Below are 17,260 nucleotides of genomic sequence, written 5' to 3'. Positions count from 1 at the left end.
CTCGGATCGCATTTGAAATTATGCTGCATCTTGAAAAGTGAGATAATTTAAATACATTTAGGTCAGCTAGTGATTCCTATTTTGTTCATTCAGAAGGCATTTTTGAGCTCTTGCTTGGGAGGCCGTATGACCTAGATAGAGGTTGAGAGCACAGCTTGTGTTCAAATCTCAACTTTAATGATGAGATGAGCTAATCTAAGTGCTCACTGAATATTACTTGTTATAGTTGTTGCCATTACTACTATTACTGTGATAAGCAGAGGGTGATTACCTAAGGTAGTTTTCAAATTTTAACTTTATTTTATGGCTGAAAGACCTACTTAAATAAGCACAGGCTTATCAACTGGGGAAACTGGGATTGCATCATTTTCTGAGGGGCTCTGAGCAAATAAATCAGTCTTCTTTTTTCTCTTCACTTACATAAATGTCTCAGTTTAGATGGTAATTTATATGGCATCCAAATAATAGAAAGAGTTTTGGATTTTCTAATATGGGAATACATAGAAGAAGTCTGAGCAGAGAGAGAGATGCTCTGGCTTATGTTTTTATAGGATTATCATGGTTTTTTTATGTGGAATACTTTAGGAAAGTAAGGGCAGAAGTAGGGAGGTCAGTTAGGAGGCTGATTGTAATAATCCAGGTGAGAGATGGCGGGTGGCTTGGACAAAAGGGGTAGAGGTAGAAGTGGTGAGAAGTGGTCTGTTTCTGGATATATTTTTGGAGATAGAGCCAATAGTGTCTGCCTGTTGATTCATTGGTTGTGGGGTATAAGAGAACATGAGTTTTGGCTTTTTAGAGTGAGCAATTGAGTGAACCGTGGTTTTATTTACTTAGGGGGGAAGACGGAAAGGGAAATAAGATTTGGGGAAACAGTGTTGGATATGCTCATTTGGACATATCCATTAAAAATTCACGTGGAGATATTTAATATTTAAACCTGGAACTCAGTGAAGTCAGGGCAGGAGATGCAAATTTAGGAGGAATGTGAAGGACACTTTATGCCTGAGACTAGATAAAGAGAGGTGGTCTGAGGACTGAGCCCTGGAGCCCATGGGGGCTATGCATAGGGCCTCAAGGAAGCAGGGGCGGAGCAGCCAGCAAGGGTCCCTAGGGGGGTCTTAGAGAACACTTCGCAGAAGAACAAATGCTTGGATTGAGACTGAGCAGCTGGGAGGCTTGCAGAGTATACTTGGGGAGAGAGAAAAACAAATGCAAAGCTTGGAGGTGTGGAAGGAGCTGGAATGTGGCCTCCAGAAAGGTAGTATGAGGACTCTCTGAACTGCAGCCACTCAGACTCCCACAGTCTTTGACACGTCACCTGAAACAAAAAACTAAGCCAATTGGCCATTTATAATAAACTGACATCTATGAGAATAATTCTTTTTATTTTCTTCTAGAAAAACCTTTTGTTGCCTTTGGTAGTGGCATGGAATCTTTGGTGGAAGCCACAGTGGGAGACCATGTCAGAATTCCTGTGAAGTACCTTGGTTACCCATCCCCAGAAATAAAATGGTAATTATTGGAAAGAAATGCAAGGTGTCATTCCACATGAGAGAAAAGATTTAGATTGTACTAATTCTTGGGATTTCTTTCGTAGGTATAAAAATGGAAGATCCATTGAATCCAATCACACAATTAAAGTGGGTCATGTCCTGACTATTATGGAAGTGAGTGAAAAAGACACAGGAAATTACACTGTCATACTTACCAATCCCATTTCAAAAGAGAAACAGAGCCATGTGGTATCTCTGGTTGTGAATGGTGAGTCCACTCAGTTTTCTGTCTCTGCCCAAAATTTATTATGAGGAGTAGATTATGTCTTCCCAAATAGCCAGCCTACTGCTTCACTCACATCGTGAGTGGGCTGCTGTGTATAAAAATCATCCACAACAGTGGAGTTGAAATAAGGTGTAGAACAGTGTGCTCTGGAGGTCAAATGCAAGATTAAAGTAGATGGTATACTTGGTGGCTAAATCATGGGAAGGGAGAATGCCTGCAGTGACAGTTGTCAAGCTTAAGTTGCTCTGCGTTTGCCCACCTCATGGAATTGTGCACCTGGCATGCAAATGTGTATGATTCTTCTTGAATTTGTGGGAAGCTTCTAGTTTGATTTTGTAGTTGATGTTTCAGTGATGCACAGGCAGATTCCAACTCAGAAGGCTTTTTCAGGATGACACAGTTGGCTAGATGGAAACTTTTTTTTTTTTTTAAGAGAGTTTAGAATCTGACTCTGAGGCTGTAAAGGGAAGAATACTAAGTTTTTAGTTGAAGGATGATTTGAACTTTGTTTGCCTAACATCAAGTATGGCAGACACTAAGTTGATGAAAACATGTGCCTTTATTGCAGGACTTCTCAGGTTCTTTAATATGCTAATGAATATTACTATGGGGGGGTGGCAGATACAGACCACTTAAGGTTTAACAAACTTACTTGAGCAGAGCATTGCCAACCCTCCCCCCACCCCCACCAAGTAAACTCATTAATATCTTACTCCAAACACTGTTTGGGAAATGCTTCTCTGTTGTAATTCTTTGTTCTCCCTGCTGGCATGGCATATTTCAAACTGAAGGATTTTCTTGTGTGCCATTAAGGTGCTCCCCCATATATCCTGCCACCACTCTATGTCTGCTGAGCTCAGCTTCATTTCTTTGATGAGACATCAGCTTCAGGGAGTAAAGATAACAGGTTCCAGAAATGTCACTTAGAAGCCACTCTGGAGCAGGGGGCTGGGAAATGGAGGGAAACTGGATAGCTGATAAGCAGAATAAGGAGAAGGAAGTGAACAAGAAAGATGTACAGATGGACCCATTCCATTAATTCATGAAATCACTAAACACTTGATTCACCCAAGCATTTATTACAGTGTCATATAAACATGAAATATGTCATGTTTACATGTCAAAATAAACATGAAAAAGAAGTCAAATTTTGAAAGTGTAACTTGGGAATTTTCCTGTTTCTAAGTCAAGATGTTCTTTGAAAAAGCAAATTAGGGCAAAATCATATGCTTGGAAAAACATAGGCTGTAGTAGGCGGAAAGTTCTACCTTCCTTTTCTCAAAGGTTGACAGTGTCGAGAAACTAGTTTCACATTAATGACTTTGGAGCCCAGAAAAAAAAAAAAAAGTGAAAAGGGAGAGTAGGAGGAAGAAAAGGAGGAAAGAAAAGAAGGGAGGGTGGGAGGAAGATGAACAAGGAGGGAGATGGAGGAAGAAAGGTGAGAGACCCTGGTCAAGTCATTTAACTTTCTATGTTTCCTTTCTCTCATGCTGAGAACAATAATAGTGGTTGTGAGGATTAAATGGATCAATCCATGTAAAGCACTTGGGACAATGATTGGACATAGTAAATGTATTTAGTGTGTTATTTACAACTTTTTCTTTCTTTCTTGTTCTGATCTTGTGAGACTGAAGAACAGGGAGAGCTCTTCCTATAATGCAGATGAGAAAAACAGGCTCAGTGGCAAGACTTGCATAAATCACTCAGTGTATTAGCTTATTACTTTGACGATGGGTATTGCTAGAAGTCACGTCTCCTATTTTCAAGTCAAGATGTTCTTTGAAAAAGCAAATGAGGGAAAAATCATATGCTTGGAAAAACGTAGGCTGTAGTAGCCGGAAAGTTCTACCTTCCTTTTCTCAAAGCTGACACTCACCAGTCATCTTCCCCACCTCCAGTCCCACCGCAGATCGGTGAGACGTCCCTGGTCCCCGCCGCGGATTCGTACCAGTATGGCTCCTCACAGACGCTGACCTGCACCGTGTACGCAGTGCCGCCGCCGCAGCACGTGGGCTGGTACTGGCAGCGTGAGGAGGAGTGCGCCTTCAGGCCCGCGTGAGCACCGCCGGTTTGCTTTCCTTCTGGCCAGCCTCTGATAGGGCTCCCTTCCAAACCGGGAGGCTGTTCCTAAGGCAGTTCCCCCCACGTGTTCCCTTATTGTCCCTCCGTCCTTCTCTTGTGTCCTGCGTTTTAGAACATGCCTTCCTCGGGGCCACCCGCTTTGAGATTAGCTAGCTCTCTCTTCTCAGGTGAGCCCTGATGGACACCTCTCCCAAGGCAAGACTTTTGCTCACTTTGCTAATTGTCCATCTTTGGTTTTTCTCCATACGCCAATCAACTGGTGGATCCCACCTCTTCTTATCTGGGAGAAGGTCCATCTCAGAGGAAGTGCTGATGGATGCCAGGGACCCGCAGACCTAGCCACAGCCCTGGGAGTCTCAGACCCAGCTTATCGGGTTCTAACACAAGCCCAGACATCCTTAGGAAAAACGACAACAAGCCGCCCCCCACCACCCTAGGCAGTTCCCTTCCTGTTGTTGTTTTTGAGATGGCCTCTACTAGTTTCTTCCTCAGATGCTGACCATTTCCTATGCAAAGGCCACAGTCCCAGGGAGATTACTTTAAGAAGCCCAATAGCTTCTTAGTTTCCTTACCTTCCTTTGAACTAAATTAACTTGAATTGTCTTGTCGATCCGATTTATGAATGGAGGTTTGTTCCCAGAATAGCTGCTTCCCTCCTGTATCCTGAATGAATCTACCTAGAACCTTTTCCTTCATTGCTGAGGCCTATTTTTAATTGGAGCCAAAGGTTGTAATGTGATAGGGTGCATTGAAAGTTATTTCTAAGAACATAATAACCTGTCTGACTCCTTTCCTTGCAACTGGCTTGAATTAAAGAAAAATTAAATCATAATATGACCTGTTACCTCTTTCTTATAGCCAAACTGTCTTGACGACAAACCCATATACTTGCAAAGAATGGAGAAATGTGGAAGACTTTCAGGGCGGAAATAAAATTGAGGTCAACAAAAATCAATTTGCCTTAATTGAGGGAAAAAACAAAGTGAGTCTGAAGTTCTTTAATTTGAAAACTGTCTTGTCTGTCTCTTGTGGAAGGATGGAAAGATGGAGTGGGAGCATGGCACAGTAATATGTGAGGAATATTGGAGATTGACAATGATATACGTTGAATGATAAATACTAGCATGTTAAGTCACTTTGAAAACACCATTGGCTTTTAGAAGCACCACTGATCTATTAATAGCTTAGCAGAGAAAGGTAGAACACATTTCATCTATGTATTTGTTATAAGGTGATTCTGGTTTTACAAATACAATATTGAGAAAATGTATATAATGTTATATTAGGGCACATTATTTATTTTATGGCTTCCAAAGCTCATTTTATGTAACATGTGAGCTACACCAGCATAATTACAATTTCATGAATTGGAGAGTGGTCAGTGCATAATATGAATGGAGTAGGCAAGTTGTAGCAGTTGGGGGCACAGCTGAATTTTAGTCTGAGTGCATGCACATAAACACAGCCTCCATTGTTTATGGCCTGGGATGTGTTTTTTTCACAGACTGTAAGCACCCTTGTTATCCAAGCGGCAAATGTGTCCGCTTTGTACAAATGTGAAGCAGTGAACAAAGCTGGGAGAGGAGAGAGGGTTATCTCCTTCCACGTGACCAGTAAGTGCTGCTCTCCGAGGGGTGGGCTCGATCTCTTGCCAGGTGGTCTAATACTCTGTGGTCCTTGCCATTCCTGTGAGTGGCATCACGTTTAGGATGAGGGCTCAGCCTGGTAATTGATACTTTCGTTCATAAATTAAAACTTCTCAGATAGCTCCTGGGTGCATATGAAGTGGATCCATCTGACTTCACAGGAGGGAGAATGATTTCACACATGCTTTTCAGCTGCAAGCTGTGCATCATATGTATGTGTTCGTCATCTGAGTGTAGCATAGTGCTTATGAGGGTTCAGTCAGCATCAGTGGTCTTGCTACCAAATAGTTGATGGGGTTGGGTTTTCTGGGGGCAATTGCAATGGCATAGAAGCAGTGGCCTCCCAATGCTGTTGATTTTGCCTGTTCATCTGAGTTTTAAGGATAAGCTTCAGCTGACTAGACTAGATAAAATATTTTAGTCTGGGATAATTCTTTGTAATAAATATGCTTTAGTATCACTGAGTGTCATGTGCTAATGAGGATCTAATCTTTAAAATCCCATGTTATAATTATCTGCTTTCAATATTTTCTGGACTTTATCTCAAAAACTGTGTTTAGTGCAATGTGGAGATTTGATAAATGTATGAGGAACTCATTTACATTTCCAAATAATATATTTTGGTAAAATAATATGTTTTGGGACCTGAATTGTCCAGTTTGGTTTTCTCCTTTTATTAGATGGCCTGGGATTGCTAGAACTTTCCTTTTCCCGATGTCTTGTAACAATCTGATGGCAACAGGAGGACAATAACTGCCCAAGTTAAATCACCATCTTGTAACCATGGCTTTTATATTTCAGGGGGTCCTGAAATCACTTTGCAACCTGGCACCCAGCCAACTGAGCAGGAGAGCGTGTCTTTGTGGTGCACTGCGGACAGAACTACGTTTGAGAACCTCACGTGGTACAAACTTGGCCCACAGGCTCTGCCGACCCACGTGGGAGAGTTGCCCACGCCTGTTTGCAGGAACTTGGATGCTCTTCAGAAAATGAATGCCACTATGTTCTCTAATAGCACAAATGATATTTTGATCATGGAGCTTCAGAACGCTTCCTTGCAGGACCAGGGAGACTATGTCTGCCTTGCTCAGGACAGGAAGACCAAGAGAAGACACTGTGTGGTCAGGCAGCTCACAGTCCTAGGTAGGCAGGCAGCTCGGGGTCATCAGAGGCAGTTGGAATGCCTTAAATGTAGGGCATTCAGGTGTGTGTAAAGCTTTCTGTCATGCAGGAGCTTAAGAAGTAGACTGGTGTACATGTATCTTAGTCACTGAAAGTCTTTGAGGCAGAAGGAAACTAATAATGATGAAGTGATATAATAAAAAGAGAGAATCTTTCCAACCCTGCTGGTATGATAACTCAATAGAATCTGTAAGAAATTAGCTTAAACCAGGGAAATTCTTGCTTTATTCTTGGACATTCATTTATTTTAGTAGACACGTATTCATGGAATGCCTACTGCGACCTAGGAAGATTCCAGAAGTTCATAGTGGTGACTGGATGGACAGGATGAGAACACAGGCACCTGGGAGGCAGTCATAGCACAGTGAGCTCTGTGTCCAAAAAGACAAGGGATTGTGTTCTTTTTCTTCTGCTGTAGCTTCAGCCATAGAACATAGTGGCACACACTAGGTGCTCAATAAGGTATCTCCTGCAGGCAGAGTTGATGATAGGGTTGATGCAGGAGTGCCCATGGGAGGGGTGCACAATGCCCGTACCTCTGCCTCATCCCACATGGTCCTGAATAAAGATCAATGGGATGATAATTTCAGTGAGCAGAAAGCTTTGCAAACTGCCTGTGGAGCCACTGTCTATGCCTCATATAACCTTGTGCCTTGCATACAAGCTGCCTTGACAGAAGCCATGCCTCTGTCTGTGGGGAAATCAGGCAAATTTGGGGAGTTGTTCTTAGTGCCCTTTCCCTCCAATTTCTCCTCCCCTTAGTGTCCCTTTCTAGTTTCTAGGACGCACATGTGCTCTGATGTTGACTGTTAAGAAGGGGGATTGCACAGGTAATCTAATCTGTACCAGAGTTTTAGAGGGATATCATCTTCTTCAGAGGCCCTGGCATATTTTAAGCAGTAACTTCAGATAGACATGAGGATAAGGTCTGCTAGTGTTAAGACTCAGGTGTCAAAAGAAGAGATATTTTTGGGTGAAGTCATCCCCAGGCCCCTTCCAATCACACCACAAATGTGACTGTGTTTTTTCTGTTCACCTCGGTGACTGGTCTGGTTTCAAGCTAGTGGAAGAATTCATTAAGAGATGTGAAGGAGGCTGTGCCCAGGAAATATGTGCTCACACTGAGCTGGTTTGCTTCCCTAAGGACCCCTAAATTGTTTGCCAAAATTTATTCTTAGAAATAAACTGGAGTCTAGGACATTTGCTTAACCCCCAATTCCATTCACTGTTGAGGTAATCTCATTTTGCTGAATGTTGAAGTGGATTCTTTTAGCAGGATTCCTTTTGATGTTCAGTTGGTTTGGAGAGGATATTTCAAAAGCACTTTGATGATTTACAGGAAAAGGGTAAATCTAATGTTTTGCTGCAAATTTAAACAGGTATCCGTAGGCTTCATTTTCTTTAAAGATTTGACTTTCCTTAGGCGATTGTTGTTTGTGTTTGGGTGGAAGTAGTGTTGAACTAGTCTTTTAGGCTCACCAGATTCTATTATTGGTTTAACTTAGTTATAGGGACTTGGACAAGTTGATTAACCCTCCTCCCTGGACTGCAGTTATTTAATCTGTAAAATAAGGCTAATATTCCCATACTGCCCATCGTAGGACTGATAGCAACAGAAATAGAATAAATGAGTTTTGTAAAAAGTGCCAAGTATATGTAAGGCATTCTTTGTTGAATTACACTGAAATTTTGCACTTTCCAAGAGAAACAAGGCAGAATTCTAGGATGTCACTGGCTAAACTTTCATGGAAGGGAAAGATCCCCCTGGAGACGCTATGTTTGATGATAGGAAAACCCCATAAAAGATAACATTTATTTTTTTGATGTGGTTACTAGCTAGAATCACTATATGAATATTCCCAGAGATGCAGTGATCTGTCTGAATTGTGCTGACTTAATTTGTTTCATTTTACTTTACTCAGTGACCAATGGTATTGTTATCAACCTCTGTGTATTTTCAAAGCAACAAGTCGCTATGTATTTAGTAAATCAAGTTTACTGTTTACTAAGTTTAAACGATTGAATAGTTTGCTAATGCAAAATCATTTCAAAACTTGTAACCAAATATTACATGGTTTTTTTTTCTGTGTGTGCAGAGCGCATGGCACCCATGATCACAGGAAACCTAGAGAATCAGACAACAAGTATTGGTGAAACCATTGAAGTTTCATGCACAGCCTCTGGGAATCCCCCTCCACAGATTTCATGGTTTAAGGATAATGAGACACTTGTGGAAGACTCAGGTGAGTACAATATGTCTTTCTTCTTTGGTTGCAGTGTTTTCCCAGAGATATTATCTAAAACCCACATTACTTCTTGATCTGTTGTACACTGACAAAAAACACTGTGAGTATCCGTGGTCTGGCTCATTTCATAGCCTGAGAATCAGAAGATTCAGAGCCTTGTTGAATTTTCATGGAAGCAGGGGTGCTGAGCCAACAGCTGACCCTCTGGGACTCTTTGGAATTAGATAGTGGTCTAAGAAGAGGGCAACATTTATATTTTAAAATTCTTCCTGGAAGACGCCACCAGCCCACATCATAAATAAAAATATAATTTTCCTCCTGTTTTAGGCATCGTACTGAAAGATGGAAACCGAAACTTGACTATCCGCAGGGTGAGGAAGGAGGATGAGGGCCTCTATACCTGCCAGGCATGCAGTGTTCTTGGATGCACAAAAGTGGAGGCATTTTTCATAGTAGAAGGTCAGTGGGAATTCATAGACACATCAGGTGGTTTTTAAAAATTAGCTTGTATCATATATATATACATATATATATGTATATATATATGTACTCGGACATTTGGGTGGGAGGATCACCGGTGATTTTTTAGTATTCTTTGTACCTCATACATTTTCTACAATAAGAATTTATTATTTTAACCAGAAAATATAATTAATGTTATTTTAATTCTACTTGCATCACATTTCCTATACTTGTATTTTTAATTGTGGAAAAATTCTTAACCAGGCAGGCAGAATATCCTCCCCCTGATTCTTCATGTGAATGGCTCAATTAGTTTGTTTTGGAAATGATACCTCTGTATTTATTTGGAAAAATATTGGAATTACTGCCTAGTCATGAAAATCAATACTATCTAGATAGTTTTTGTTAGGCTAACAATATTTAAAATTCATTTGTGAACAAAAGACCATTGCTTTCTGTCATGGAAAATTTGGGGTTATCTAGTAACTGTGAAAGGCAACTTGTATGTGTATGCAGGAGTGATGTGAAGTCTGGCATTTTCTCAGATGGGAAAGGTAATTTGTGACAGAGTTTTCTCTTCAGCACTGTATTCCTATGTCTTTTTTTTTCCTGATACCCCCTCAGGGGAATAGTGGAACTGCAGCAGTGGGTGAAGGAATGGTTATGCAAGAGGAAGGGAGAGGGATGGTGACAGATGAAGTGATGGGTTTCTATGATCGCATTCTAACTTGTCTCTCAAAGACTAGATCTTAGTCCCTTTAATCTGTCAAATCTACATTGCATCTCGGTGCCTTGACTAGTTTTCAAATCTGTTGGCTGGCTTATTACCATGTTATAAACTGCACTTGCCAATAAAGGTTTTGAGTGTGTGAAGTAAGTAACAACTTGAGGTGATCAAGTGATTTGGTGGTTTTGTCACTTCCAAAGTGTTCAGGTTTCAGGGCAGGTGCTAGGAATGCCTTCTAGCTCTCGCCCTGCTCTGCCTCATGCCTGTTAACTGTCAGCGGCTGGTTGCTAGTGCCCAACTAGGTAACATTGGCACAGAGAGTCTATTTACTTTTCACCCAAAGAGAACAGGAATAAAGAGAGAGGTAGCGTTTAGTTCTCCTCTTAGGTTCCCCAATGTTAATATAACAATATTAATACACAAACAAACTTATGTAAACAATGTATCTTTGAACTTTCTACTGTGTATAAAAGGACTTGTCAATTTCTATGTATAGACAGAAAATTACTGCAGGAGGACAACCAGAGACACAAAATCTACTTCCAAGCTTACTTGGTCTCTCAGCCGTTAACTCCTGGCTGGCTGATTACTTGTCTCTCTGCCTCCTTGGGGTTGCCAGGGGCTGCTCTCCCTGCTCTGGCCCAGTGTGCCTCACACTACACTCATCCAAAGGCGGTAGACCCTAGGTGATAATTGCTTCCTTATCACCTCTTTGTTAATCACTTAGCTGAAAGCCTCCTCTAGCATTTCATTTCTCCTACTCTGATCTGTTCTCCAGAGCCCTGAGCATCTGCAGCTTTCATTACCGACCTCCAGTTTTTTCTTTCCTCTTTCCTTTCATGACTGGTTTTCAACTCAAATTTTTGGGCTGTGAGGGATGCACTCATATCTGCTCTTTACTCAGGCTCCTGCCACCCAAGAACAGGGTAGTGTAATGTTTAACTGGTGTAGGACAGACCTTATTTAACTCTTGACCATTCCACCAATTTGCTGTGCGCTCTGAGTGAAGTCACTTAACCTCTCTGAACTTGTTTCACCATGGGAAAACTGAGAGCTGTTGAGATATTATGTGAGATGACATATTTAAAGTAATGGGCACCTGGTAGTAATGGGCTCTCTGGCCAGAGCACTACATGTATTTCCCTACTTGTTTTCTTAAATGAAAACTCCATATAGATAAAAACATAACAGCATAGAAACATGTTTATTTTCCCAAATAGAAACACTTCTTCTCTCTAGAATATGATCTGTTTTCTTTCCATCAAAAACTGCTCTTCCTCCAAACACTTTCTATGTCTGTCTTTTAAGACATTAATATTCCTATGCTTAATATCCTTAATTTCTATCCTTAACTTTAGAATTTTTAATTGGAAGTTTTCATGGGCACTGCTTTGCAAACTTTAAATTATGCTTTAAGAGTGTTATAGACTCCCTCCAAGTTAGAGGCTTGTGACTGTTGTCCAGGAATTTCCCAATTTGGTAAGCTTGAGGTCTTGCTTTAGTGTTGAACTTTGTCATTTTATGTGAAAAGGAATGAGTTTCCAACTGTTGAGGCTCATTCAGTTGTGTCATTCCAGGTGCCCAGGAAAAGACGAACTTGGAAGTGATTATTCTAGTAGGCACTGCAGTGATTGCCATGTTCTTCTGGTTACTTCTTGTCATTGTTCTACGGACCGTTAAGCGGGTAACAAAATAATTTCCCTTCTATACCATGCACTTTGGTTTTCATGATTAACGAAAGTTGACTGGGGCTCTTTGAGTTGTTTTTTCCCATTGTTATTGGATCAATGGGCACAGTTTTATTTTAATACAATAACATTCTTTCCCACTTTCTTTGGCTGGACCACTGGGTTTTAATTGATAGAAGCCACTTGAGGAGAAAAGGGCTGGACTGTCTAGTGTAATTAAGATTTAAGAACCTAATTCTGAGCTCATTTGGGAGTTGAGGGGACACTGGATGCAGGATTATAATAGGACTATTCTTAAACTCCATGAGTTTTATTTGAAAATGAGACGGCAGGAATCAGGGAGTGGGGGCTCGGGCTTCTATCAACAATAACAAGCACACAAAACAACAGCCAAATGACAGGGCATATGTAACTGGAAGGAGCAATGCTTTCCAGGCCAATGGAGGGGAACTGAAGACAGGCTACTTGTCCATCGTCATGGATCCAGATGAACTCCCCTTAGATGAACGCTGTGAACGCCTGCCTTATGATGCCAGCAAATGGGAATTCCCCAGAGACCGGCTGAAACTAGGTGTGTTTTCAAGTAATACTAAGTTGATACTGGATTTACCAGGCCATCCCTTCCTCCTTTAGGATGATGACAAATCTAGCCTGTTCAGGTGTTGGATTCTGGTTCAGAAATATTCACTGCATCTATCAAATTTGAATAGTCATCCTTTTAGTCACTTAGAAGTAGGGTCCTGTATAATCATCCAAAGCAGGACATTTGGAGAGTGAAAGGGGAGGTCTTTAATAATTAAACCAGGACAAGGCAATAAGCTGAGCTGTCCTTGTTAAGTTGGGATGTATGGTTACCCCATTAAGTCAGAATCTCTGTGTCTCACTTTTGTGGTGTGATAGTCCAAGTTTGTTTTGTTGTTTCTGTCATTGTTGACTGTAGGTAAGCCTCTTGGCCGTGGTGCGTTTGGCCAAGTGATTGAAGCAGATGCCTTTGGAATTGACAAGACAGCAACTTGCAAGACAGTGGCTGTCAAAATGTTGAAAGGTAAAAGCAAAATTATTTGGTGACATAGCCTGTATCTGTTTCCTCTGGTCTTTAAACATGATAAAAGCTATCAGCAGCTCTGTGGTTAGGTGAGCCCACTCAGCAAGCATGCAGCCAGCTTATATGATACCTTTGTGCAAAGTGCAAAAAATTTCCCCTTTTATAGCCTCATGCCAGGGTGTGTGGCCTGGGAGCCCTTGTTCAGTGCACAGCTTGCACAACTGTACTTAGTGGCCTGGCTATGGGAAAAAAATACCTTGGTTATATCAAATTGTTTCTTAATATATTATGGTACATTAATAAGATTAATTGTAGACCATCTAGAAACATGGAAAGAAATTTGATACAATAACTAAAAAGAGAGTGCAAAAATAGCATTCTCTAGAATTGGAATATGTAAAAGATTTTCATGTATACAAGCTAATATGCAAAATGAGAATGGCAGTGCTAGGAAAAAGATTATGGGTGATATTTTAAAAATTAAAAGATTTTGTAAACAATTGTTAGTCCTAATAACATTGGAATTATGGTTTTGTCATTTTAATTTGGGGAGATGATGTATATAAAGCTTTTTGCTCCAGTTGTGACATCTTTCATTGATGGAGACAATGCAAATGATTGTTGAACAAATAAGTCTTGTGCATTTCAAAGCCATCTCGCTCCTTTCTCCTGTTCTCCCTCATGGCCAACAGGTATATAGTTTTGAGGTGGCTCATCATGCCTGAGGTGCGGACTATGTTTTTTAATTTGAGGGAAGTGTACTGGTCTGTACAGGATCAAACTCACAGTCTTAGCCTCATCAGTCTCATGTGCCAACTGGCCTTGCCAGCTAGCCCTTGTTAAGTTTCCTGTTTGGCACAGACTGGCGGGGAGTCCAGCATAGCCTCTAACACATGAGGATATTTAATACATGGTGTTGCTTCCTTACAAGGCAGCACTGAAATAATCAGGCCCTAAAAAGCACAGTAAACCTGATATATGAAAATCCAATTTTGTAAAAGAAGAAATTCTGGGCATGATTCCATTTGCAGATGTATTCTTCACTTTGCAGAAGACTTTACAATGGATTCCTTTAAACATCAAACGTTGTGGGTGTGCTTAAAGTAAGAATTTGATTTAGAATTAGAAAATATAATTTACACTTGACTTTTGAGGCATCTAGTCTGTAAATTGGGTTAGAGTTCTATTATCCCGGGAGGGTAAATTACACAGATGCATTCAATGGGGCACCAGGCCTCCTAGGGTAATGTCCACACTTACGATTTCCCTCTTTGCCCTGTATTTGTAGAAGGAGCAACACACAGTGAACACAGAGCCCTCATGTCTGAACTCAAGATCCTCATTCATATTGGCCACCACCTCAATGTGGTAAATCTTCTAGGTGCCTGTACCAAGCCAGGAGGTGAGTGTCTGTGGGTGGTCCTGGTTGCCTGTTTTTGGCATATACTTCTTTGCTGGTATTTGAGGGAAACTACTCAACTCTCATGGCCTGGATTTCCTAAACTTAGGGTACTTGGCCAGATTCCTAGATATAAATATATTTCATACAGGTTTAATGGGCACTATATATTATCTTAGAACTTCCTGTGAATTAAAAAAATGCCAACTACTTTAGTTTCCTACTTGTGTAATGGCTGTTCAGATGAGAAAAGTAAACTTCCCAAAAATTTGAATGCAAAAGACCTGAAGAGTAACTCCCCTGCAGTGGAGTCATATTAGGTGATTGTGCTGAAAAGCAAGGGGTGGATTTTCTTCCAGAATTTTGGTTAGTCGTATGGAACTGCCTTTTGGAAAAAGAAAAGCTACAATAGAAGGGGATTGTAACCTGATTTCTATGATCTGGTCCCCAGTGAAAGGTTGTAGCCTCTTCCATGATATCTTCGATTCCTCAATATATTAAACACTTGGTGAGAAATGCGAGTGAAAATACATTTTCCTTTCTTGATGTGCTGTTCTGTCTGCAGGGCCGCTCATGGTGATTGTGGAATTTTGCAAGTTTGGAAACCTGTCAACTTACTTAAGGAGCAAGAGGAGTGAATTTGTCCCCTACAAGGTATGTCATTTCCTTACTCAACTCTGGACACACTGTGAAATGGAGGAATACTCTGAATGCAGGTTAGCCTTTTCATGAGAATTCTGTGTAGAACTTGAGGAATCTTCTCATATTATCTCTTAGCTGTTGTAACTTCCACTTTTACCTCCTGGGTGACATATGCTCCTCATATTTTGTGTGACTTTAATTTGCTGACCCATTAAATATGGTGCCTGAGGAGGGGAGGTGGACGTTGTTAAGGAAAGGGAAGGACAGCTTGGGGTTTTTCTCTCTCCCCTAGGCATATTTGGCCCTATGGAGTTCAGTCCCTCTGTAAGGAGCATGCTAATGTTGGAAGTGTGTCTGAGACTCGAAACAAGGCATTTATCTCTTTAAGCTAAAGAACAGCTAGGCCTTATGGAAGAAGATATATTGAGAGGAACACTTACCCCAAACTTCAGCTCAGAGGTTCCATATTCCTGAAAGGATGTCCTTCTTGTCTGCTTTTAATAGTTTTAATTGTTTCCATAGTTTGCTGCATTTCAGAGATTTTTTTTGTATTCAAGAGTTTGATCATCTGCTTCTTTCTAGACCAAAGGGGCGCGCTTCCGTCAAGGGAAAGAATATGTTGGGGAAATCACTATGGATCCTAAACGCCGCTTAGACAGTATCACCAGTAGCCAGAGCTCAGCCAGCTCTGGCTTTGTGGAGGAGAAATCCCTCAGTGATGTGGAGGAAGAGGAAGGTACCTGTCATCGCTTCCTCTACACTCAATGCGCTCTTGTAGGAGCAGACAAGGTGACAGGGTGTCATGAGGAATCTCGTCATGGGAAAAGTACTACCTAATGTTGGTACTAGTATTTGTAATGGGAAAACTAACACCAATACTAGCTCATATCTGAAAGAGACATGTATTTCTGGACTGCCTCCACTCAGCTTCCCCGAGAGCAAAGCCCAGAAGCCCTGAGCGAGCAATGGGCGGGGCTGGGCGGCAGCACGGGGCTGACCGGAGATGTCGCCGTGTCCCACGAAGGCTGAGCGTTGGCAAAATCAAATCAACGCTCTTAAAATATTAGTTCAGCGTTTATTAGTAGAAAAAGCTCACCCCTATATTCCAGAAGGACAAGGGAGGTTCTCTCGTGGCTGAGTCCCCCATTGCCCTGAGCAGTGAGCCCATGCTGCGTATTTCACCAGCGCAGCAGAAGCCCTTCGGTTCACATCCCCAACCTTCTCCAAGGCAGTGAGGGCTGCCTGTTGTTTCTACACCACCCCAAGTGGCTTGCCAAGTCTTCCTTACAACCGTACTTCCTCAGAGGAATCTTAGTAATTATTCTTTTCTTTATCCAGTTATGCTTCCAATGCTATTTTCGTGCTCTTTGGGAGTAGAGCTGTGTTTCCAGCCTAACTTCCACGACTTCTTCCAGCTCTAGGACAGCCTGTGTATCTGCTTCCTGCAGAAGGAGCAGAGACAGCTCCATGGATGTAGAAACGGGGCTTCCTAACATCTAGTTCCCCTTGAGATGTGAGCTTAGAAGAATCCAGTCATGAAATAGTGGAAGAAACCCTTTGATATAAGGCCAAAGGTAGAACTCAAATCTGACTTCTTCCCCTTAGGGGCCGAGCAAGCTTATGAAGTGCAGCTTGGTCTAGAGGAGTGTGAAGAGCTTGTCTAGCCCTCCTGTAATGGGACTCACGCTGAGTGGGGCCATCTCTGTCCCATTCTTCTCTCTCACAAAATGGTGCCAGGAAGCTAGAAACCTGAGGGATTAAGGTTGTAAATTGGAGTAGAAGGGGCATTGGCCTGCAATTTTGCCAACATTTCTTCCTTTGGAAAATGAAAGCATTTCATTAATTGTACACTGAGAGTCCTCTAGCTCTAAACATAAAAAAAAAATCAAGAAAAGCCTTTATAATATTTACATGGTTATTATAACAACTGAGTTTTCATTTACTCTGGTATTTGTCAACAGGAAAGAAGCCATTTCTTATCTTATCTGAGCAAAGTTAAGAGACCATGTTGAAACACCCATTAATGTCTTAGTGTTTATTTGTACCAATTGCACGGAAGTAAATGCCCCCAGTTTACGTAAATTAATCCTTCTCTTGATGTTCCTGTCATCTCTCATTCATATCCCTGAAGGAAGAAAACATTCTCACAGGGCAGATTTAGTGTGTTTATAGCACTTTCTCAGCTTGAAAGTGAGAGAAGTAAATATATTTCTGGTATTTTTAGCTATCCGTTGTAGATTATAATTTGACCTTTCATCTTTGTCCCAGGACAAAGCCTGGAGAGAAAAGATTCAATGACCCTGAATGTTGTTTTATTTTTAGGTTTCTCGATATGAAACTATTGTTTATCCCTCTGGGTACA

At 41.3% G+C, this 17,260-nt stretch overlaps 1 protein-coding gene across 2 annotated transcripts in view; it reads left to right on the top strand.

Annotated features, from left to right (window-relative positions):
* Positions 1 to 17,260, top strand: part of KDR (kinase insert domain receptor) — a 44,243-nt gene that overhangs the window by 11,871 nt on the left and 15,112 nt on the right. For both annotated transcript variants that reach the window (XM_036895169.2, XM_036895168.2), the window contains exons 8-21: positions 1,398 to 1,512; positions 1,598 to 1,761; positions 3,678 to 3,834; positions 4,720 to 4,843; positions 5,366 to 5,474; positions 6,309 to 6,650; positions 8,786 to 8,932; positions 9,263 to 9,394; positions 11,702 to 11,808; positions 12,248 to 12,383; positions 12,753 to 12,857; positions 14,146 to 14,259; positions 14,822 to 14,910; positions 15,481 to 15,634. In XM_036895169.2, the coding sequence (XP_036751064.2) occupies positions 1,398 to 1,512; positions 1,598 to 1,761; positions 3,678 to 3,834; positions 4,720 to 4,843; positions 5,366 to 5,474; positions 6,309 to 6,650; positions 8,786 to 8,932; positions 9,263 to 9,394; positions 11,702 to 11,808; positions 12,248 to 12,383; positions 12,753 to 12,857; positions 14,146 to 14,259; positions 14,822 to 14,910; positions 15,481 to 15,634 (1,995 nt within the window). The remainder of the gene's footprint in view (positions 1 to 1,397; positions 1,513 to 1,597; positions 1,762 to 3,677; positions 3,835 to 4,719; positions 4,844 to 5,365; positions 5,475 to 6,308; positions 6,651 to 8,785; positions 8,933 to 9,262; positions 9,395 to 11,701; positions 11,809 to 12,247; positions 12,384 to 12,752; positions 12,858 to 14,145; positions 14,260 to 14,821; positions 14,911 to 15,480; positions 15,635 to 17,260) is intronic.

Source organism: Manis pentadactyla, chromosome 5, assembly GCF_030020395.1.
Source record: "Manis pentadactyla isolate mManPen7 chromosome 5, mManPen7.hap1, whole genome shotgun sequence".
Taxonomy (NCBI): domain Eukaryota; kingdom Metazoa; phylum Chordata; class Mammalia; order Pholidota; family Manidae; genus Manis; species Manis pentadactyla.
Note: the sequence above shows the minus strand (reverse complement) of the source record. Positions and strands in the feature narration are given on the sequence as shown.